This window comes from Poecile atricapillus, chromosome 3 (assembly GCF_030490865.1).
Source record: "Poecile atricapillus isolate bPoeAtr1 chromosome 3, bPoeAtr1.hap1, whole genome shotgun sequence".
Classification (NCBI taxonomy): Eukaryota; Metazoa; Chordata; class Aves; order Passeriformes; family Paridae; genus Poecile; species Poecile atricapillus.
The window spans coordinates 115,369,554-115,394,060 of NC_081251.1; the positions used below are offsets into that span (position 1 = coordinate 115,369,554).

At 40.3% G+C, this 24,507-nt stretch overlaps 1 protein-coding gene across 1 annotated transcript in view; it reads right to left on the bottom strand.

Moving 5' to 3' along the window:
• Positions 1-24,507, bottom strand: part of EML6 (EMAP like 6) — an 86,048-nt gene that overhangs the window by 53,418 nt on the left and 8,123 nt on the right. Inside the window, exons 2-4 of the mRNA XM_058833967.1 lie at positions 7,873-8,032; positions 2,487-2,585; positions 1,359-1,427 (exon numbers count right to left, since the gene is read on the bottom strand). Of these exons, the coding sequence (XP_058689950.1) occupies positions 1,359-1,427; positions 2,487-2,585; positions 7,873-8,032 (328 nt within the window). The remainder of the gene's footprint in view (positions 1-1,358; positions 1,428-2,486; positions 2,586-7,872; positions 8,033-24,507) is intronic.

A 24,507-nucleotide genomic window follows, 5' to 3' on the forward strand; every position in this document is an offset into this window, starting at 1 on the left:
TAATGCAGTGAAATTTTCCCTTTGCCTCTTAACATCAGAGGGAGTACAGCTCCCAGGGCTCTCATTCCTTGAGTAAAACCTAAACTCCCCTCCCTTCTGGTCAGCTGAGGAAGGGTTGGAGAGCAGGCAGCAGTGCTGGAAGGGTGGAGGGAGGATCCTGAGCTCAGTGAGAGATTCCTTAGCTCCTGGGCTTTACCTCAGCTTCTAATTGCTGCTCAGCCAAGTGAGCCAGCAGAACTGGACTGCTAAAGGAAGAAACAGCACAATTCCCAAGCACCAGTCCCAACTCCCACAGTGATACAATTCCTTTAGAGCTGTTATTATCACATTCTCACAGCCTTGTACCAAACAGCAAGTTCAGGCAGCTGCTGGAGCACCACTGGAGGGGAACACGGAGTAATTTCCCCTCCATGCTGCTTTTTTCCAATTTTTTGGCATTCCTTTATCTCTGTGTATTTATAATTTACAATACACAGAGATTAAAGCCTGCTATTCTCTGTGTTCAGGGTGATTATAGCCATTTTAAACAGCAGACAGGTGCCAAACAAGCCCAGGTTTTGGAAAACAGCTTGCAGAACACAACAGATGGTATCACTGCTGCCAAAACCACCCACAGTTTGAAGCAGTGGTGGTTTAAGGGCACGAGCTTCTCAGGAACCAGAACTAGAGATATTAACTGGTTTCCTAAACTTCTAGTTAAAGCTCTTCCCACCCCAGTCATGTGAAATAATTGCCATCTGTTAGGAATGTTTATGAGGAGACAGGAGAAAAATAGAAACCTGAAAGGGATATTGGCAGACAAGGATTTGTTTCTAAGCTTTCCACAGGCATGAGAATGTTTTATCCTAAACATCTAATATATATCTAGATTTCTATTTCAAACACTTCCATAAAGGGTGACTTAGAGGGAGCAAACAGTGGGGCACCAGAGTTTTGTCTCTGCAGGCCCTGCACGCTCCTCAGTGGTGTTACATGAGAAGCCCAAGTGCAGGTCATTCTGTTCACACTTTTTATCTTGGTTCCTCCTACAGCTGCACAGTGATCCTTTGTGATGCTGGACAAGAAACCCCTAAAGGCTGAGGCCAATAGGGTGGAATGGGGGCAGAAAACCCAAAATTGTAAGTGTATAATGATGAAAATTGCACCAAAGGATTTTCCTGACTTTCTTTTTCAGGTAATCTGCAGCTCAGGCACTGCTGAATGTCTGGACTGGCTTAAACCAATGCATTCAGCAAAATGTTCACAGCAGAAAGAAAGGAAAATATAATCTGTCCTATATTTCAAGTTCTCATCAGGTGAGAACACATATTTCTTTTTGTGCAAGTAATTTTTCCAAGTAAACAATGAAAGCTCTTTACCTTTATGTGTTTTACTCCACAGCTGACAATTCTGTTTGGCTGATATTGATCCCAGGAAATATCAAATATCTGTTAAGAAATACATTAAGCTGATATTTTAATCTATACAGTAATGGCATCTAGGTTCAGCTTGCTTCAGTGCTTAGCCATAATTTCTGTTGGAACATATTACTAAAAATGAAAAACATTCTACAAGTAAATTTGGAATTCTTTGTAATGAAAGGTCAAGGCATACATGGAGGGTTCCTCACACAGTTCTGTCAACACACTTCATCCCTGTCTCCACACTGCCAGCCCATTCCAGCTCCAGGATATTACTGAATAAACAATATTTACACAGGCATTCTTTCCCGCTCCCTCTTCTGTGCAGAAGATCCTTTTTCTAGTTGGGAAAGTCTACTGGGACTAAGATTTTAGTACTTCTAGCCTGTCCTGGAGAATTCTGTTCATTCAGAACCTGATCTTGCACTTACTGAGGTCAGTAGAAAAACTTTCACTGATGTAAAACATGTTATAATATGATAATATATATATATACAAGTTGTCAGAATGTGTCCATAATTTATTTTAACATATGCATCCATGTGCTTATATATGTCAGGGAGGTATTTTGCTTATGCTAAACCTGGTAAAACATTTCCTAATCCTGAATGACATTCTAAATTTAAATCTGGCTAGTTCTCATCTCTATTTAAGTTATGATCCTTTACCTGAAGTTAACAAATATAAAAGAAATATTTATCTCAATCAAGTTTCTTCTACAGGTAACTGTCTTAAGGAAAAGTGAAAGGGCTGTAACTAAATTTGCCCTCAGGATAAATTGTCTTTTTTACATACTCAGAGACAAGATGATCTTTGGCCACTGAGCTCTCATTTCACATCACATACAAAGAGCTACAGATCCCCCTACTCAGTGTGTAGGCACAACATATTTCCTCCCTAGGCTTACTAACAGTACCTTGTGCTGGGTCTAGCACAATGAGAAGGAATAAATATCTTGTCCAGTATTTTAAAAGCCAGGTAGAATGTCCAAAATTACCTTTGCATTAACCTAATCAAAATAAAACTTATTTTTAAAACACTTGTGCAGCTCCCAGGCAAAATCCAGGAACACTTCCATACAATTACCCTGTCGGAATGGCCTGTAGCTGTCGCCAGGAGCTTTCCTCTCTTCCAGTCCCAAATACACACCGTGTTTTTGGCATCCAGTCCCACAGAAGCCAAACGCTGAGGAAAAACAACAGCAATCCAGTTAACAGGAAATCAACCCCAAATCACCTTGCTGTAGTTCCCAGGATTATGGGAAAAAATCCACAAATGGATTTTCCCACATGTGACCTGGGTCTGAACCATGTTGCAAAGACATTCACACTCAACACTTACTGCAGAGAGCACTGAAATGTCTCATCTTCTCTAAAAGGTCAGGTTATTGATTTTAGGCTACCAATGTTCCAAGTGAAATTCTTACCCTAAAACACCTGAGGTGCTTGTTTCAGGTGCACCCCTCTCTCACATTATTATTTATTAATCTGATAATGAAAGGGAAATAAAAGCTTTCACAATTTGCAACTGCTGCTGTGTTCATTATGTTCATTTTGTTGAGCTGTAGAACCAGAACTGGATGTACTTTCAATAATTGTCTTATTCATAGCTTAGTGTATCACATTACCAGTTAAAATAACTTAAATAATTAACTAATAACCAAGTTAAAGTTTTATTGGTCATCAATTAAAAGAACTTAATTTTAATGCTTTTCCATCTCAATAGTGGAAGAAATAAAAAGAACAGAATAAAACGGAGGGGGTATTCTAGAAGGGAAAAAGCAGAATGGATCCATCTGTGACATGCCCAGATGATCAACCCTTACTGTGGAAGTTGTAGCTCTTTTCCCTTCCAGTGACTGTCCTAATTTTGTCCAACTTTACATGAATTCCATAAAAAATTGGCTCAAATTCTGAGTAAGCAAATTGTTTAAAATCTGGATGTGTGTGTGATAACACAAAAGGACTGAGCCAGCAAAGAAAACAAGTGTCATTATCCTAGACTCCTCTAAAATGCTCTATTAGGAAAAAATATTAAATGCAATAAAGCTCTCAGTAACAGAAAGGGGAAAAAACTGTTCATAGAGGAACAGGAAGCTCCAGCTTTCATTCTGCAGCAATAATTCAGAGAGCAGGTACCTGAGGCCTTTTCATCCCATTCCTGAGTGTACATCTTCCCTCCTGGGAAAGCCCCTTGACAGCCTCTGCATTAACTGCAGGAGGTTCACACACCTTTCACTGTCTCAACAGTCACAGTTTCTTGATTTAGAGGAATGAAACAGATGTTTTGGGACTTTGGTTTAATGAGAGATGACTACAGGCATTACCTCGATGAAAAACCTGAATAATGCAGAACTCAGCCACTGTCCCACCAGAAAATGCACCAAACAATGTGGTATTAATGAAAACAACAACAAAACAAAAACCCTCCAAAAAGCCCAACTCAACACTCCTCACCACCACCAGAAAAAACTATTTACATACTTATACCACAAGTTTCTCTGAGCACAGACTCCTTCGTGAGAATAAAACTACAGAGAAATTAAATGAGCTGTTCTTAGAGGAACACAAAGTTTTCATGGGGCAATCTAGGTATGCTCTCAGATATTTTTGGGAGGAACAAGGTTCCCTTGGAGGGTTCACCCTACAGCGGGGGCAGAACTCTGTCAATGGGCTCTGACTCATAACAGAGTTGTGAAGGGAGAGTTAAACAAGTTTGTACAGTGGAAAAAAGAAATAAAATCATGGTTTTTGCAGGAAGTCACAATTCTGCCTGGATTTCTGGGCTTTAACACCACTCAAAATGTCAGTAGAAGTTGGGGTGCTGGAGCTGGTCAGTGTCAGTGTTACACCACTCCCAGCTGCAGGAAACTCCTCTGGCACTGAGGACACAGCACAGTCATGTGTAGGAAGGAGCCCTAGAGTGGGAAGTGGGAAATCAGACCTTAAACCTACTGTATGTGTGCAGACAATGTCTATACTCAGCTTCCTGAACATCCCTGTTCCCAAGCACTATTAATGCTTCCCCTCAAGGCACTTTGGCAACAACCACCAGGAAGATCTGGGGCAAAGAGAACACTTTCCATCCAGGGAGTGAAGGACAATCTGTAATTAAACTCCCTTGATTTTGGAAAGCAATTTAATTCAATGTTACAGTTGTTGTAACAACTGTATTGTTACTGTAGTGCTGGAAAATGAAGTTTTGAGACTTGTCTAAAACAGAGTCTCAAGCAAAGGGGGACTCAACAGACAACATGGAGAATAGAAATGTTCAGTTCCCTTGACATTGCAAAATAGAGCATAACTACTAACTAGCAAACTCAATAAAAGAATATAAAAGACACAGAGGATACTGAAGGTATCTGGAACCAGTGGATAAACAGATCATGTGGAACCTGAGTGAGGTTTGTGGCAGTTATGTACCAAGAAACACCAATGAATGCCCTGAGATGTTCAAGGCAAGGTCATTACAATACTGGGGGCTCTCGGTGAGTACAGCCAGAGGAGACCCTGTTAGACATCACTCTAGGACTACAAAAGGAGTTCCAGTGAGGGGCAGAGGTGTGGAAATTAGTTCTAGGGAAAGTGGAGGTTATTTATTAGCTGGGAAATACATTGTAATATGTCTGATGAGGATGGAATGAATGACCTGTTGTAAAGTTTAATGACACACATTTGATTAGAGAAAAAAAATCACTCTTCCAACTGTGTCCAATGCTGGAATAAGGAATTGTTGCTTTCTAAAACTTCAAATTGTGTTAGGATGCTTATTCCTTAGCTGACTTTGGTAGCAGCAGGGAAAACACTATGGGAAACTAAGAAATACTTTATACTTTCTTTTAACCTTGGCCTGCTGAGGAAGGTCTCCTACCAGTAGAAAAGTGATAAATGCTGAATTTTGTTTTTGGTTTAAACACACTTTTAGTTCTCCTTCTGGAAGGGAATTTGACAGAATTCAATTCAGGGAATTCAGAGAACTGCCAGAAGAAAGTATCTGCCAAGTAGTTTAGGCACATAATTAAACAATTATTTTTAAGTCTGTACAGATTTGGAAGATCTGGTTAAAGAAGCCTACTGCTGTATTTTTAATTTCTTAATTAGGTGTGTATGCATTATGGCAGTACCCATCCCATGCCATTAAAAAGTATTTTTAGAAAGCACATAAAAAGGGTTAATCTGAAATAATTCAGAGCAGAAATTGAACTGTGTGGTATTGATAAAATAGTTCAGTATGAGGCACCTGCTTTGCAGGTAATTCTGTGAAGAGGAGATCTTAGTACTTTTAAAGAGAAACTGTAATTAACTCCTGATTGAAGAGAATACCTTTTTAATTACAGGCAAAATGACAGCTCCTCATTAAACATTTGAACCAAGTGCAGTTTCCCTCCTGCCAAATGGCAGCTCCTGCTCAGATAGGAAAAGCCCAAACAAAAAGATGTATTTTTAAATAGCAACACTTCTGCAAGAAATCCAGCTCCCATCAGGACTGTATGAATCACAGGTAACACAAAATGGGAAATTTATTCCGATTCTATTTGTCTCCAAAAGCTGTGTTGAAGGTACATAAAACAAAGGAAGCATTCAAGCTCTCCCCTGTGTACTGATGATGCCCATTTATTAGAAATGATAACAAATGCTGTGCTCAGGGATGTGCATTCCCCAGCCTGTGGCACACGAGGCCAGGGAAGCGCTGCAGGAACCACTGGCTCCGAGCAGGGTCAGCTCCAGTCCAGCTGGGGTGAATATTTCCCCACTAATCCATCCAAAAGGATGGGATATCCTGGAGTTTCTGGTTGAACTTGGCTCAGGGAGAGGAGTGGTGGCTCTGTTTGACACCCTGCCCAGGGAGAGGCACTCAAAGGAACTGAGCTCAATCCATAGAGAGCCACACTGGGAATGCAGCAGAGTCTCCTGGGCTTTGCCTCTGCCTGCTTTCATTTAGGAAGTGGACAGCTGGCAGAGTTAGCAGTGAAAAGAATACAGTTCCTATTGCATTTGTAACGTTCCTGATTGTTGCATTTATTTGTGTTTTGGGGCTGAAATACAGCTCTGGCTTTTAACAGCCTTTGGATATAAAGGAAGGAAAGCTGTACAGGGAGGTGCAAGCAGTGTCTGCAGTCTGTTTTGCCCTGTCACAGACACCGGCTCCCTTGGGAATGCTGACTAAACAAACCAGAACAGCCAGCAGCTCTGAGCTCCAAATACTCACAGACTTCCTCCCATGCCCTTTAATTCTGGCTCAGCAGCTTCTCCTGCAATGCCAGGAAGAGCAGCAAAAAGCCAAGATGCATTATCCATATTCATGTTCTCCAGCACTGGTCGTTTTCCAGATATAAAAATGTTCAATGCAAATTTTTATTTCCAGAAAAAACTTCAATTTCTCAAGTACTTCCAGAAAGGGAATTGACACTGTTCTGCAAGGTCAACCTGGCAGTGAGTTTGGGTTTTAATTACAGCAAGCACTCATCGGGGTCTTCATGAAGGCTTCCACCTCAAACAGTCCCCGGGTTCATGAACCTTCATTCCCAAGAGGTACTTAAATAGCTTTAAAAAAAAAAAATTGCTATTAACCACCAGCCACATGAAGTTAAAAATGAGGGAGAAAAAATGAAAAGTGTTTATTTCTGAATGAACAATAACTTTAAAAAATATTACACCATTAGAAATTTTGTTCTATTTATCTGAGGATTTTGGTATCAGCTAATCTAAACATTCTTAAAAATACTTTAGCAAGAATTACATCAGGAAACTAATCAGGACAAAATTGTCATAATTACGACAAAATTGCACAGCCAGATATTTATTCATAAAGCTCTGTGAAATATTTCTCAGGTATGTGTGAATTTTAGGTCTACTTGCCTAAAGCTTTTAACACTGCCAGAGAGAAAAAAATCATTGTGTTTAGCTGGTAGCAGCCCACCATTTAGTTATATTTTAAATTTTGTCTCAAGATATCATCTAGACTAATCACATTGTAGAAAGCCACACTGTGTGTCCTAATGCCATTATTGAATTAAATTGCCAGCACACCCCAGCCAAGGAGACTCTCCCAGCAGTGAGATTAGTGCAGTTCTTCTGCCAGAAAAGCTGCAGGGTTCTGAGGGCTTTGCCAGCAATTGATTTCTTTGGACAGCAGGTGACAAGTCTGTGGTGAAGCCATTGCAGTTAAGGCACAGAGGGGCATTTCTGCTTTGGATAGCTGTCCAACACCCAATGCCTCCACTCCACTCGGATGCCAGGCTGTGATTCCATCCCAAAAGCACCTCCTGTGCAAGAGCTGTGCTCACAGTCCTCCTACTGCAAGTACAATTTAGATACAAACCAAGGCCTTGAACAGCAAGCACAATTCAATCAGAGCAGAAGTTCCAACACTGCAGCCCTGCAGCTGCTGAAACACAAAACATTTAAGGAGCATCTCTCCGAGAACCAGAGCTCCAGCTCAGTTCAGAGCCCAGAGGAGGAGCTGTACTGACCTGGCCATCCGAGTCGAAGGCCAGGCAGGCGACTCCGTGCGTGTGCGCATCCTTCAGGACAGACACGGTCTGGACACGGTAGGAATCCCAGATGCAAATGTAGGGATCCTTCCCAACCTGCCCTGTGGCTACCAACGTTTTATCCGGGTGAACTGCGAGGCTGCAAACAACACACTTCAGGTTATAACACACTTTGGTAGGAATGATCACAGCAGCTGTCTTCAAAACGCACTCGACTCCAGTATTTACTTAAAATGTTTTGCTGAGACTGACATGGTGAGTGCAGAATACAATTTATCATGTAATAATATTTTAACTAGAAAAAGGAAAAGCTTAACCAGAGAATTTTAAAATACTTTTGATTGATAAGCTGATTGAGCACAGACTTGGATCTTAGTCTTTCACAGGTTTATAATGGATGATTTCCTACTAATTATTCCTCTTTTGCACATCAGCTCAAATATTCTGAAATACGGACAAAAAGCTGAATAATGGATATTGTTTACTATGAGAAATATACACAAGAAATCCTCTCTTTATATGCTTAAACATAGCAATCTCAGAAGAGACACAGAAATAAATTGTTTCACCAGAATCAAACCATATATTTCTGTTCACAATCCTTCAAGTATGAAAATAAGAATAAAACATCTCTGCAGAGTCATATGAATACAAAGGCAGTTTTACACAGTTACCCAGGAAACAAATTTGAACAATGGCTGAGTATGTGAGCTACACATGGAATAAGGAAAAACATCCTATAATAAACTGGCACTCACCAGGTGGCACAGGGAAGCTGAATACTTCTGCTATCCCAGGAACAGATAAAACTAGTTATTAAGAAAAGTTAATAAAAAACCTTAAGAAAGTTTCATAAACATATGCACTTCATGGAAAAAGCAATTTTAGCACAATTTAACTGATTGATCTCCCCTGCCCATTCCTCCTTTCCTTCCCAGGCCTGAGTTGTACATTATATTGTGTGTCAGCTAATTCACCTCAGTTCTACACCTATACAGGCAATAAAAGGTGGCACCACAAACTGAAGGTGTGATAGCCATAATTAAGTTAGAATACTTTTCTTCAAGAACCAGAAGGAAAAGATTAATTGGGCTCACCTCTCTCACTGCTAGAGCAGAACTTAATTACATGTGCCACCATTTAGCACAGAGCAGTTCTCACACACCAGAGCCCCCTCTTGGGTTAAGAGCACAAACACATTTCCTAAACAACACGTCTGTACTGAATGTCTCTGGTATTTGTTTTATCCTTTTTAATGCATGAAGTCAGCCCGTGGGGGAACTAAAATTAGGGAATAATATCAATTTTTGGCACCTAAATTAGCAGTCTGATTTCCCAGCCCCGCTGAGGACATTCATCTCCTGCTACCAGCCTTTCCAATGCACTCCCCCTGCCCACGTTCAGTCTGGCTGTTAGATAATCAAGGGCTTATTTTTGGCAGACAGAGCAGTGGGCTAGAGGGAGGAAATGAAGCCAAATTTCAAGAACAACTCCTGGTGACTGTTTGTTACCTGTATATGACTTATATGTTTGATGTGTTTTCACCTGCAAAAACTGTGAGTGTACCTATATAATATCTCTGTTACAGAGGGCATGTGCTGTCTTCAGGGTGTAAGATTTCCATGCCCTTCCCAGCCTCCTTAAATAGGTATCAACTTCATTGGCTGAGTTTTGAACTGTAAAAGTGCATTTTCTAAGCAAACATCCCAGAGCTAGACCATTCCTAATGGAACCACATCGCTATTTGCATCACTGGAAAACACTGAAATACTGTTACATTTATACAGATATACGATTAGAAAAGACAAGGCATTCAAACAACAGCAATTTATGGCATAGAAAACACATTATTACAGGATTAATTCCTATTCTTTCTACAGGGAAGACAAGATCTAAGCAGGGGAAGAAATTTCTCAAGAAAATTTGTCTCTGTTTTCCAGGTTTGAGGGAAAAGGACGCAAACTCCCTCTTGCTAAGGAGCTGAGATGCAAACAAGGGATCAAAGCAGCAGCTGTTGGTGCTGCCCACTGGCCCTGGCAGGCACTTCCTCACACAAGAAGAACTTCTCTCTGTGGGAACAGCAACAGGAGCAGCTGCACACCCAGGGAAAGAGGCACAGATCAGCTGCTTTGGGAGTGCCCATTCCACTCCTTCCAGGGAAGCCAAAGAAAGAGATGGAATTCCTGGCTAAATGCACTCGTGGAAATTCCAAAGCAAAAACCTCTTGAACCCAAGTGCCTCCAAAGACACTTCTTCTAAGCAAACAATCCATTCAGGATGAGCCAATAAAGCTCAGATAATATTTTAACATTATACCTCATTAATAAAAGGGTCTGTTAGGAAAATGATCTTTCAGGGAACATTTCCTTTTCCTTCCCTTCAAAGATCAACAAGCCTGAATCTAAGCATCCAAGGCTGGAACTGTGTTAATTTAGGATAATTAAAGATGCCAGACACGTGTTTCAGCAGGGTCTGATGAAATGCCCTATAAAAGTCATTAGTGGATCCATCTGGTCTGGGGGCCTTGCCAGATGGGAAACTCATGCTACTGCCACAATTTCTGTTGCAATAATATCTCACTCCAAGATTATTTTTTTAATAACACATTAGAATTCCAAAGGATTAAAATATTTGTTTCTTGTCTACATTGTATTTCTGTCTATATTGCTTTTCTGTAACAGGTTCCATACACTTGTAAACAGAGTATGGATCTGAAGTTCCAAGACAGAACTAAGTAGAAAAGTTTAGATGTAGCTCAAGGCTCAAAAGCAGTTACAGAGAAGATGGAGGGGCTCTTTTCACAAGGATGCACAGGAAGAGGACAAAGGCAAGAGACACGAGCTGATTTGTGGGAAACATTGTCTGGATACAAGGAAAATATTCTTCACTAGAAAAACTAAAAATCAGGATGGTTGCCCAGAGAAGTGGTGAAATTTCCCTCACTGGAAAGAGTTCAGAACTTAATTGGCTTGACAGGACCCCGAATAACCAAATCTAAGGCTGTGCTCTCAAGAGAAAGTTGGATTGGACAATCTCTGGAAGCACCTTTGAAACCAGAGTTTTCTATGGCTCCAAATACTGAAATACATCAGGAAAGTCTGAAGTAATCAAAGTAAAAATGCATTTTGGCTGGCAGCAGTTAACTTGCATTAGATAATTGCTCTCTGATGCTGCAAAAAGCAAGCACTTCTGTTATCTTGAATACAGGCATACAGAATTGATGGAGACCTTGGAATGGGTGTATCAGATGAGAGATAGAGGTTTAAATCTCACTTCTCTGGGTCTTTTAAATCTATCACTGCACTATGCTATTTATCAGATAGGCAAAACACTTTTTCACTGCAGCAGCAAAAAAACAAACATTTGTTTTTGTAGTTTTGCTGCATAATTTGTATTTTCTATTTCAAATGCCATATTAATTTGAATCTTATTATAACCAACCTATCAACAATTCTTTGTTCATACAAATCAAAGCTGGTTTCCAGAACATCCCACCTGACAAAAAAGAAATTGCTTTTTGAAAAGGAAACAGACACCTGCAATTCTGAATGAAATCACTGGACTTGTTGAAATCACTGTCTCGGGTGGATTGTCAGCAGCTCTTGACAATATAGTTCATCCTCAGGGCTGGGATGTTTTGAGCTTTAAAGCAGTGTGCAAATTTGATGTCAATCTAAAATAACCCTAGATCATTAGACACTGATCAATTAATCTCTCCTTCAAATTCATCCAGTTTTAAATTTGGAATAACATTTCCGGTTTAGACAAACCTTTACAAAATCCTGCAGTTTTCTGTACCAGTGTTAGATCATGTTAATGAGACTTGGGGAGAGGCAGATACTGTGTTCTATTAACTCTCCTCAGGAAGTCTCTTCACAAGGAAAGAGTTTTCGTTTCTTGTTAAAAACCCTCTACAAACCCCACAGTTTAGCCGAACAGAGAACACAGCAGGTCTTTCTTCAGAATTTAGGTCAAACTTGTGAAGTACTCAGGGCACCGACTCTGTTATGCTTGAACAACGGACATATTAGACAACAATTATTTTTCTTAGTACTCTTTCTCTGTAGCAGAAATATCTCTGAAGAAACAATATTTCCAAGAAGCTCCAAGCCTGTCCCAAAATAGCCACAATGTGCCAGCAGGTATTTTCTCCTCTGTTGCCTCCTCCTGCTCCTGGCAGGACACCTCCAGGCTCCTGGCAGGCCAGCAGCACATGGGAACACCAGGGAGCTTCTGCATTTTACTGCTCACAAGGCGCTAAGGACAGAGCTGTCCTCACATGGCAGCAAAGAACACAAACACTCGCTCAGCAATTCCCCGTTTCACAGAGCAAAATGAGTTTCTTTCCTCAGTTGTGGGGTCAAAAGGGAACTCACTGTACAGACAGAGCTATTTTTGCAGCAAAATAAGGCAGGATGCAGCCTGATCCCTGCTTCTGAGTACAGCACAAAACATCATCAAGCTCCATTGAAAGGAATAATGGAACAAAGACCAGCAGTTAAATGGAAGCAATTGCAGGGGCCTTCAGGAGCAAGGGATTATAAGAAAAGGAAGAGGAGCCAGAAAAAGGGAAGAAGAACAAAGTTACAACAAAACAACGTGGACAAACCCCTCCAGATCTGTAAAAATGGAGAGAGCACTGAGCAGGAATCTGCAGGAATCTGAGAGGTTAATCCTACATTTAATCTCCCCCCAAATGAGTTCTGAAACACCACCACCACAAGCATGTTTTGAGGAAAATCCAGCTCTTAATAACACAGGAGATTGCTGCTTGTGCACAATCATGGCTCCCAACCTTTGGCTCCTCCAGCACAAGCCCAAGACCCACAGAGCAGTGCAGAGCTGGCAGGCAGTCCACACACCACAATAACCAATTTTTCTTGCCCTTTTCATAGGGCAGGTGAGGGAGGCTACTGCAGGTATGTGGAACAAGTTGGGGAACAGATCTGTCAGCCCTGAGACACAGAGACTCCCTGTGTGCACATATTTCCATGTATAAGATAGCTGATACACACACATACAAGCAAATTGCTTTTTTTACACATCTGAACATATAGCTCTAATGATAGTTTTAAATATACTAAATACTGCCACATGCTTCTTGCAAATAACTCAAGTACAGAGCATATTTATCCTGACAAAATAAAAACATAAATGTTGATAGAAATACTGCGATGGCAACATTTTAATTTACTGTCTTGATTGCTATATGGCTATATCTTGTTTATATATAACAGAGAACAGGATATGTGTACAGAATGATGTGCTTTTTAAAAATCATTTAGGCATTTTTTAGGTCCAAGCTCTTACTAGCTGTTCTACTGTTGGTTTTCCCCTCCATGCTCCCTGTGTAGGAAGAAGAGTGATACAGACAGATTCTAGCATTTACTCATCTCTCTGCACCAGCTTCCGACTTCCAAGAAGCCAGGCTGCCTCTGAGCCACAATTCCGGAATTCGGTGGCCTGTCCCAGACAGCTCCCATCTGCTCCTCTGAGGAAGCAAACACCCCCAGAGCAAATGAAGTCAGAGCAGACCATAACTGGAATCACTGTGTTGGGCTGGCCCCACAAACCGAGCCCAAACGGAACCATTTATGAAGTGGATGTGCAGCTCAGACCTAATAAAGGTCCTGGAAATCATTGACAGCTGCTGCTCGGCTCCAGCGCACTGACAATGCCCTGGGAATCTGAGGGGCATCTTGACAGGGGTTTTATTTCTGACTATTTTCCAGAACTCACCTGAGGCAGAATGGTGACACAAGCACACAAAGTTATAACCATTCCTGCCACTCTTTATCCTTGGAAAATTCCTGCTGACCCACTCCTTGTGCCAGAGTTTGTTATTCAAGCCCATGGAGTTATTCTACCACATGTCAATAAGGTTGGTTCAGCTGCCCAAGGCATATTAGAACTCTTCACAGATCAGGTCCAAAAGGCCTGAGCATGGCAGAACATGGAATTTCTCATGGTCTCATGGGATGGCATGACAGAGGGATCAGAGTCAGGCCACATTTAAAAAGTAAATGGATTTTGAACACATAGTTAAAATTTCCCCAATAACAGAAGGTGAAAGAAGCAAGGAGAAAAAAAAAACTTTTAAAATGTAACACTTTGAGCACAAGCATTCTGCACTTTAATTAAGACCACAGATTTACACTCATATGCATCCGTAGACAGAGAAATATTGGGCAGATCCCCCACACAAAAAGGGAACAGCACCACAGCACAGTCCTGCGGCACTGGGGCTCCTCCTCACACACTTCTCGAATGATTTCTTTACTTGTACAAGTTTATTTTAGGGATAACTCATGGATATTTTGCAGCTCTGAGCATCTCCCAGTGAAAAGCAATCCTAGGAGATTTTATCCAAAGCCCACATTATGACACTGAAAATTAATCAACAACTGTTGATGTCCTCATGAACTGTGGGTTTTCAGCAACAACTGATTGGGGAAAACACCCAGCACTTCTTATGAGCCACACTACCCCACAGAGACCCTGCTGTGTAACCCTGAAATTCAACCAGAACATTTTCCCATGCATGCTCAGAGTTCCCATTTGAGTCTAATGGTATTTGCACTCACGATGACAAACCAAACACTCCTTTTGATGGCCAAAGCAGTTGTAAAAAATACCCAAAACAGATACACGTGACACCCTTTTCAAAATAAGCATTGTGATTTGATGCAATCAGTAAAATGGATCTGAAACCATCAGTTGTAAAGAAAAATCTGCTAGAATTGGAAATTAAAAAGAGAGGGTTAGGAGAGAGCAAGAGCTACTTAGTTCAGCAACATATTTGCCCCTGCCCTATTCTATGCTTATGATGCTTTATGGACAATGTAACACATTCTGTAATAAAATACACAATAAACCAGCAAGTAGATACCAGTCTATGATGCTGAGATAAAAACAGCAATTAAATGCTATCAGTGATTTCTCAATACATGGAAGGCTAATGAAACACTGCTGTAAATCCAGTAATGCTCAACAGGAGCCAGCAAAACTTTCATGTTCATCTGGTATAAGGTATTTGAAGGCCAGTCTGAACACTGTGATTAAAAATATAAAATTCATCCATCAGATAAAGCCTGGAAGTGAAGAAATCAGCCTCCTTTATTTCCTGTGTTCACCTTATTCCAGCCTGTGGGAACACCAGAATCAAATGCAGCCCAAACCAGACACACAAACCATGCACAGCTGATGGCAATCAAACCATTTCTTTTTCCCATTTCATCACACTCCAAGGCTGACACAACTGAAAATGGCCTGGATGTAGCTGTGCCTTTTCCCCAAGGGCAGAGATGTGATGATCATTCAGGCCAAGATTAAGCTGACAGCTCTACAACTGGTGGTCACAGTGAACAGCAAATCTGAGCACTAATTAATTGCCCACATGCACTAATTAATTAACTGCATGGTGGTGGTGCAGATGCCCCTCCCCACGCTTGGCAGCACAGCAGGAGGTATTCCCAGGGGGGATTCTCCCCTTCCCTTCAGAGGCTGACTCAGGCACAACTGCTTTGGCGTTTCTTGGATCTGCTCTGCTTTTTGTATAGCCAACAGTCAGCACTGAATATGGGTATAACTATGCAGATCACAGTCTGAATCAAAACATTTGCAGAAACAGCTAAGAAAGAAGAGAGGGAAAATGGGAAGAAAATTTTGGAAACAGGACAGACAAAAGACAAAGCTGACAAAAAGAGGAACCATGGGGGAGCTGCAAAATGAATATAGAAGATGTGATAAAAATAACTAAAAAGCCCAGAGAACAGCCAAGGAGAAATGGGAAATACTGCAGAGAACAAGAAAAAGAAACCAACCATTGTCACAACTTTCCTGGATCACTCCCACTTTCATTTTTATTTTAAGAGATTTCATCTCATCCTGTTGAAAATCCCCAGGTATATTTACATCTATGACAAATCGTGTGGTCTAACAAAACTGCCAGGCTGTTGTTAAAAAATTCACACTGGGATAATAATGCTGTTTGCATAGGTTTGCCCTCACCTAATTATCAGAAATAAGGATTTTGAGCCTGGGGAAAGTGTTCTTACTTCAAGGGCAACAAACACACAGCTGCATCCCGTTTGAGCCTTCTTCTCATGGCTATCCTGCCCTACAACACTTAAAGTTTAGGCACTTTAGTGGCAAGAAGAAGAGCAGAGGAAGGGTCTGATTCAATAACATATCAAACCAACACACACTGAGCTGCATTTCATGGGTCAGAAGCAGATCATTCTCTGTACACTGAGTGTCTACAGAAATGAGAAATGTGGCAGTATTAGATGTGGCTGGTAAAAAATGCTCATTTTTAGACCCCCTCAGGACAGTGGGAGTTTTCAGTGATACTCAGAATGCTTTTTTGTCATTATCTCACCAAAATGCAAGGCCAAGGCCAACAACTGTTCTCAGGGAAAATACCTTTCTATTTCAAAGGTTGAAAATCAGCAGAAATAGGAAAGAAATAGCAAGTTCTTATATGATCATGTGGAGATCCTGCTCCCTGTTTGGCCACGCTGAAGTGCACAACAAACATCAACTGGGGCAGAAACCACTGGAGAGCAAATAGGAGCCATATGTAACATCAGAAAGGGTCTGTTCTCCAAACTTCCAGTCACAATGGATCAGCAGCAAAGTCATGACTTACCAGTTCTATGAACGCTCTTGCTTCACCAGTTAATTATACAGAACACAAATACAAACACAGTTCCTAAAAATTCAAACACTGAATTATAATAAATACTTACTATAAATCAATTTTTCCTTTTTTTCTAATAATTCAGACAAGAAAGGTTTCTCTACAATTGTCCACAAAACAGTTTAGTTTTTTTGAGAAGGGCACTTCCTAAAATAAGTGACTTTTGTTACCTTGTTTTACATTGTCTGACACAGCCTGAATATTTGAAGTATCAAGTGTCTCTTCTGTATGAGATAGATTAAACAAAACTTCTGTTAAACTTCTCAGAGAAGAGAATTTACCTGGTTTCCCAGAGCCTATTCTAGCTGCAAGACCTCACCCAGCTCTAGCCTGTTATTAAACAAAAAGCAGCTAAGTACCATTGCTTTTAGAGCCAACACACAGAACAATTACATATTAAATCCAACACCTTGATTTCCCCATACTCTGCTGTCCTGCTGGTGACAGAGTTATGCAGCACCATGATAAAACCAACAAATGATTCACCAATAGAATACCAATAACCTGCACATAAAACCCAGAAAGATAAAAAGGAAAACACCAAAGCAACACATTCAGAATTGAATGCTCATCAGAATTTCACACTGCTTCCCTTTTAGCCTTTTCTCCGTTCCACCACAGGCTTTGTAAGTCCAATTTTTTTCGTTATTTGGCTGTTTTAAAAGGCATAAATACATAAAAGAAATACTCACCAAGGCTCCAGAGTAGCTTTAGAGAGGGCAGCTGAACAACTGAACCCTTTCTATAACCTCCTGCTCCCTCCCCCTTCCAGCTGGCCCACGTTTGTTACAAACGAGGGCCTGGCAAGCCCAGGTGCAGGGACTTCCATTGCTCATTGCTGGGGTCAGTTCTGTTACTTCCAAATTCTGCTGATTGAATTCAGGTGAAACACTCACCTGAGAACAATCTGTGCTTAACAGGTGGCAGACAACAGGAAATTCTCACAGGACAGAGCTGCTTTTTATCAGAGCAAAAGTAAAGACTCTAGTCCACATCAATTTGATAGCACAAAATTCATTCTCCAGCCAAGGTCTTTTTCCCAATGGAATCTCTGGTGTCTAAGACAGGGATGTTACACTAAACATCTCGTGGATCTGAGGTGTTTGCTTGGCTGAGTGGAGGTTTCTGAATGCCAAGAGAAAGAAAGCTCATTCTGAAGCTTTACACTGAAAGAGAATTCTTATTAGTCACAAGTAAGCAAAGGACACACTTTTAATGGGAGCTTGGCTCGTGGCACTGCCTGCAGTTATTTGAAATGTTCCAGAGCTCAGTTGCTCACTCAGGGAAGCTGTGTATTTTGCTCCACTTGTGAAAATACACCTAAATACTCTCAACTCATGTGTTTTAGAAAAATCACCATCAAGACACATCTTCCTTCGCTCAACACATACAAATATTGTTGAGTTTATCTTTACAGAAATTACTGAAATGGTAGGAAACTGTTACTGTTTGTGTAAAACTCCAAAAGTCTGTGAATTAAAGAAGCTGCACCTGTATCTAGTGAAAGGCAGAAATTCACCTTAGTCATTTTTAGAAGTTAATTGTATATAGAAATTATAATCAGGAAAAAGGTTTATTTTAATTTTTTTGTGTTTCTTGGTTCATTAATTATTTTTATGTGTAAAACAATCATTCTATGATGCTTAATTGTCAAATCAGCTTCGTATGGTCACTTTAAAATGTTTTATTGTTCCACTTCTAATTTCTTTTTAATCCTTAGTATTTTCCTGTGATGTTATTGAATATTTCCTCTAATTCATGTACTGTCATGTTTTGTAAGTATTTTATCTGCTTTTATTAAAAATATATATTAAACTAAGGAGAAAAGACAGGAATTACTTTATTAGTTACTTAGAAAATAAAGTTCACCCCAGTCTGGAGGGCCATACAAAAGCAGGCTGCCTGAGGAGTTAGAAGTCCATTTTATCATTCCATCAATCCTCTGTCTAATGAAGAAAGAAGCAGCTTCAAATGTAAACATTAATAATAATTACACAAGCCAAAATAAAATATTCCTTTGCCTCCTGGAATCTCACAAAGGCTGTGCAAGCTCTAAAGATCTATTTTTTCAGACTCATGTGGATATGAGCAGGGCTTTCAGATGAGAAGCTGTAATTCATCAGGACTAGAAAATCAAATTATTTCTTGGACTTCTACAATAGAAAATTTTACTCTAGAGATTCCAAACACCAGGAGTTAATACCAACATGCCAAGTGCATCTGACATCCCCTGTCTCTGCTTCACTCTGAAGCGAAATAAATCAAAATGCTGTTTTCCCCAGAGTTGTTTCCACAATCATGTTTTAAGTGCATATTAAAATGTAGGATTTGAACACAATAAATTCAGCTAACTCAAGTTACTGCCTCCCCAGGGTCTGTGGGACACACCTCAGGGTATTTTTATTAGAATTTTGTACTGCAATCCAGCTCCTGAGCTGATTTGGGGATTCAGATCTTTTGTTGTGCTCCCAATACAGGCAAATAGATCAAATGGGAAGCAGACTTAATTCAGGTAACGGTGCACTGGAGGAATTCCCAGATTTGCCATAGAAGGAAAAACTGAGGAGAGATCCATGCCAGTGGTACCTAAGTTTGTTGGTTATAATTATCTATATTACAGTCTGCAGTACTGATACACTTACAGCTGTCAGTATTCTCTGATCACATTTGTATTCCTGAAAGCAAAAGATCAATAGAGATGACTGATGTGGGACACATTATCCACATTCTGCTCTCTTTTGCAAAAATATCAGACGAGTTGAGAAACAACCAGAATTTTAATGTGTGTTAATTTGAGCAATGCATTTAGCATACATTTGCTTTTATTTTTGTATTCTGCAGGCAGCTGGAATAAGTAAAAAAAGATCTGTAATCATCTCAGAATTAGAAAGAAAAATTGAAAGCCAAAGCTTTATTCTATATTCATTATTCAAATATTAAAATAGTAAAATTATATACTTTGGCTTTCATGATCTTACAACGAAGCCATAAACATATCTAGAAATGTTTGCACTTTTACTTCAGAAATAAAATTCATAACCTGTCTGGAACACACCTCAAAAAAATTGTTTTGTTTAGCATGATATTACATCATAGTAACTTTTTCATTTAATTAGAAAATGACTGAAATGATTGCACTTCAGTGTAATAATATCCAAGTTACCATATTTGGCTGAAAACAGGGTTCACTGGATGGGGTTTTTAACTTTTCCTGAATTATCCAGACCAAGTCCAACAGGATGTCACCCCTTATCAGTGTTTTACAACCTCCAGGTACAGTTCAAAAACCCCCATAAAACCCGGAGATTGGCATCTATTTTCCAACAATTCCTTATTTTAGAACCTCCTTCACTTGGAGATGTATGTTTAGGAAGAGGAGCCTTGTAGGTTTTCACTTAAGGCCTTTAGGGGTAATACCTAAATGCCTTTAGAGGTCCCAGCTCCTCCCAGGCAGATGGAAATCACTTGTTCCACAGAAAGTTGGTTTCTCTTAGGTTTGAAGTGGATGTTTTAGGAACAATCCAGCCCTTTTTTCAGAACAAACACTTCTACTGATGAATTGAATTGCCCTCAACCACTGAGGGGAGTGGTTGAGGGCAATATAAATACGGATTTTTACGCAGAAGGGTAAGAATGGAACAAGCAAAGAAACAAAAAAGGATGGAAAAACAGAATGAAGAGGAAATAAGACAGTGAGGAAACTTCCCATATATTAGTCTGAGAATGTCTCAGATTTAGAGAGACTGAGGCAGCCTTTAGGGGGGTGACTGTGTGGTCATGGTGAAGAGCAGATTCCAGCAGATGAGTGGGAGTTTAATTGATAACTCTGAAGTCATCTCCCTGAAGGCTGGTGAGAAGCACTCATCTTTATTCACTCTGTCAGCAGGGCCTTCTTGTTACAACAATGTAAGAAATATAAATAAAATCAATTTGAGACAAAAGGAAAAAATATTCAATCAAACAAAGCATAATCTAAAATACAAATGAGGATTCTAATTAAGAAAAATAAAGCTTATGTTCTGAATGTATGAGATGCTGCCAAATTTTTCTATGAACCAAATTCTTCAGGCTTTTTGCCGGTATCTGAAAGAGCTGATCAAAACCACATGCTTACATTTTCAAGGTAAGACAGGTGCAATGTGTTGGCATGCTGCATGAACAACCGAGTCTGGGAAGCCCCACGTCCATGAGCAATCCAAGAATAAAATGGGAGACCAACCCACCCCAGCTGTCATTCCTTTGGAACCTTCCCATTTGGGGTGGTGGGTGCCAGAGGTACCAGTAAAGCAGTTCTACCTCACTGACTCGAGGGAGCCAGGAGAAAAACTGAAATCCAACATGCTAGAAACAGTATGCTAACATTCCCACAGGAATAACCACTGCAGGACATAACTGAAAATGACATTTGAAATGCCATGGTCTGTCTTCAGAAGAGAGAAATGAAGAGCTAAAAATCCCCAGGACCTCCTGAGCGGAATGCAATGTCTGATGCCTTAAATTCATGCTGACATACAGTAAAGCTCTTCTGTTTTAACATATTTGGGCATGTTGTCCTAAAGCCACAGCCCAAGCCTGAAAGAACAAACCATGGTTGTGGCAATTGCTTTTGTTGGTGAATCTCACCTTTTTTCTTCTTAAATTTCTGTCACATACTAGAGAAAAACCCCTCCTGTCACAATGATAGAGATTATATTTTTTTTACTGGAAACATTTCCTAGGAGCCTAAATTTCTGCCAGCACTCAGAAAAAGCTTAGATGTGCCAATACTGAACAGCTCTACATAGTCCCAGCTGCTTAGCAATTCCAGGTTTAAGTGCAGTCCGTTCATAAATGGAATGAAGGGACATCACTCCCTGCTGCTTCCTCCAGCACAGAAAAGAGGAGGAGAAAGGGGTAATGGTGTGATGACATTTAGTCAACAGTTTATTTGAAAGCCAAAAATATAATTTTTTTATACTTATGCATTACATAATAGTGCATAATAATATAATATTGTAGATATAGATATAGATATAGATATAGATATAGATATAGATATAGATATAGATATAGATATAGATATAGATATAGATATAGATATAGATATAGATATAGATATAGATATAGATAGATATATACACACATACAATTTATATGTATTTGTGAGCATACATATGTTTAAAAACCCCAAACACAATCCTGACAATGGCAATGGCTGAGGTGGATCACAGAAACTCCAGCTCTGTTGATAGCAGCCTGTGGCAGCTGCAGCAGATATTCAGTTTTGAGGAGCTCAGGTTGATAAAATTGTTATATCTAATAGGGAAGAAGAAAGCAGAAAAAAATGTGTGCAGGCCACTAAACTGTCATCCTATATAAAGTGACTGCTACCAAACTAAATGACAAGGTAAAAGAACATTTACCCCTAGGCAGTGGGGAGTCCCACAGATTGAAAATGAAAAATAGCAGATACCACGAGGAAAATGTGAAATGCAATACACATTCAAATAACTATTTAATGCAGCAAGAAACAGGGCATTCTAAAGAGCTGAGTTATCTAACAGCAGTATATTCATACCTCATTTAGTCTGTCCTCGGTTGAATCACAAAATACGTGGTTATTCCTAATTTAAATTATCTTATGACCCTTCACCAACAGGCAACAAAAATGCAATTGTGAAGTTATACTGATGTAGACACAAATGCCAAAATATTCCTTCCTCAGACAAATGCATGCTGCTTTCTCAGCTCCCTCACAGGAAAATCATGTTTTATCTCACATAAGGCCAGCTCTCAGAGAACAAGACTCTCTGTTCAGATTTACAATATTCTTAAAATAGGCATTTACAAAAATAAATAGCTGTCACCCATCTCCCATGCACATCTAAGATTTCCTCACATGACTAGTCACACTCGTGTATCCACCAGGCTCTGGAAAGTTAAAGATCCACAGCCTGGTTCCCATCAAAGCAAACAAACAAGCCCTGGAAATTCAAGTATTTTCTAGAAATTTTAGACGTGGAAGGTTAGTTTACTTCCAAGCTTTTAAAATGATCCATCTGTGTAACAGAGCAATTCATATGTTCACACATAAGGCAGTGCCCACAGAGCCATCATCATGGCTGGAAAGCAAATTATGTCTGTGGTAACTCCTCAGAAAGGGAAGAGAAATAGCAAAAAGTGAGCCCAGAGTCTGGGAATTTAGCAAGTTCTCTGAATCAGATAACTTCTCTTCTCTGCTGGCTACAAAATGGGTAGTTGGGGAAAAACATGAAGGGAAAAGGTTCAGAACCTCTATTTAGTGTTATTTTAGGCACCAGACTTGGTAGAGGTTTGAGGAAAGCTGCCCTTACACATGAAATGAATTCAGGTCCTGCCTTTGAGGTCTCAAGGAGCACCACAGCCAGACAATGGAAAGTAACCACACAAAACCTGACACGCTGTTCAAAGCCCACAAGCCACATCCAAATCCACCTCAACAGTAACTTGTCATGTTTATGGGACTGCTTTACAGTCACTTCAAAATGAACTCTTATCAAAAGAGTACAAAATACAGCAGGTTGCAAACAGAAAGTTATGCCATGTTGTCAAATTAATGTTTTCCATAAGTAAAACTTCCAGTATTACATTTCTAATTGCAGCAGGATGTCACTGGAAGTGTTCACCAACCTTCCTGTTCTGCTGAAAGACTCATTTTGAAAAGATGCACACAAACTACTTCAGCTTATCTGTCCTTCCTCAGAACCAGCTGCACTAGGATCCCTCTGAATATAAGACCCTCCCTATTATTCAAAACATGTCTTTTAATGCAATATAAAGTTATTAATTATCCAACCAGTTATTAATTTAACCTGTGTTTTAATGGATGTGCAGCCAGTCACAGACACAAACAGGAAAGAGCAGGTGTGAAGTTATGACACCACCAAAATCCACAACATGCTGTATTTAAGGGAGGTTACCATGATCCAAAGAATGCCTTTTAAACTTCTGTTTTGTGAGACTAATACAAGGAGTTATGTAAACAAACATGGAATTATGCCTTTCTATGTCTTTATGTAAGCACTGTGACTCATTTTCTTGCCCATTACTGTTATTTCTCTTTTTCTCTTGGTTTCTCAGCCAACTCTTCAGAGCAGAGATTGGGAACCTGTGCTTTCAGTGAAACCTTGCAGAGCTGGGCTCACCAGAGCCCTTTTTGCTGTATTTTAGGCTCAGTGCTGCAGTGGAGGCTGAAGAGTTTTGTGCCATTATGTAACTGCCTGGCAGCATGTAGCTTCAGGCAGCTATAATCTGGTTTACTGCTTGTCATTTGCTAATACTTGGGGTTTTTCTCTAGATTATGGTATCAGGGATGTCACGGGGGGTTTGCCTTCCCCTTCCCAGCAGGACAGAGAGCAGGCTTCAGCCGCAGCTGCTGGTGTGGGGAATACAGGACGTTCACTGCCCATGCCACCCGTGTGCCTCCCTCTGAGCAGCCGGAGGGAGCAGCGCCCCGTGCCCCGGCACACGGAGGGTGGGACTGAGCAGAATCCCGGAGCACAAACCCAGGCTAAGATGCGGGTGGTGCTGCTCCAATAAAATCTGCTAATCGAGTGCATTCAGCGGGGTTGGGCAGACTTCCAGATTTAACCATACCGTGGCAGCCAGCCAGGAGTGGGAAAAAGCAACACACTTGCTCGTGTGCAGGGGCAGAGAAACAGGTCTCTGCATCGCTTCTTTCAGAGCATTAAAATTTACAAGCTATTAAAGAAGGCTTCACATGTCCTTGATAGCAGTTCAGACATCTACTTGCTTCTCTATTCTCTTACATCTTTCCTGAGCAAAATATCCTTTTTCCTTCATTCTTTTCACCCATGCCAGATAAGATAAAAAGATATATCACACCTAATTCTTCAGTACAAACCTAAGGTGAGAATTACAATGGACAAGCTCTC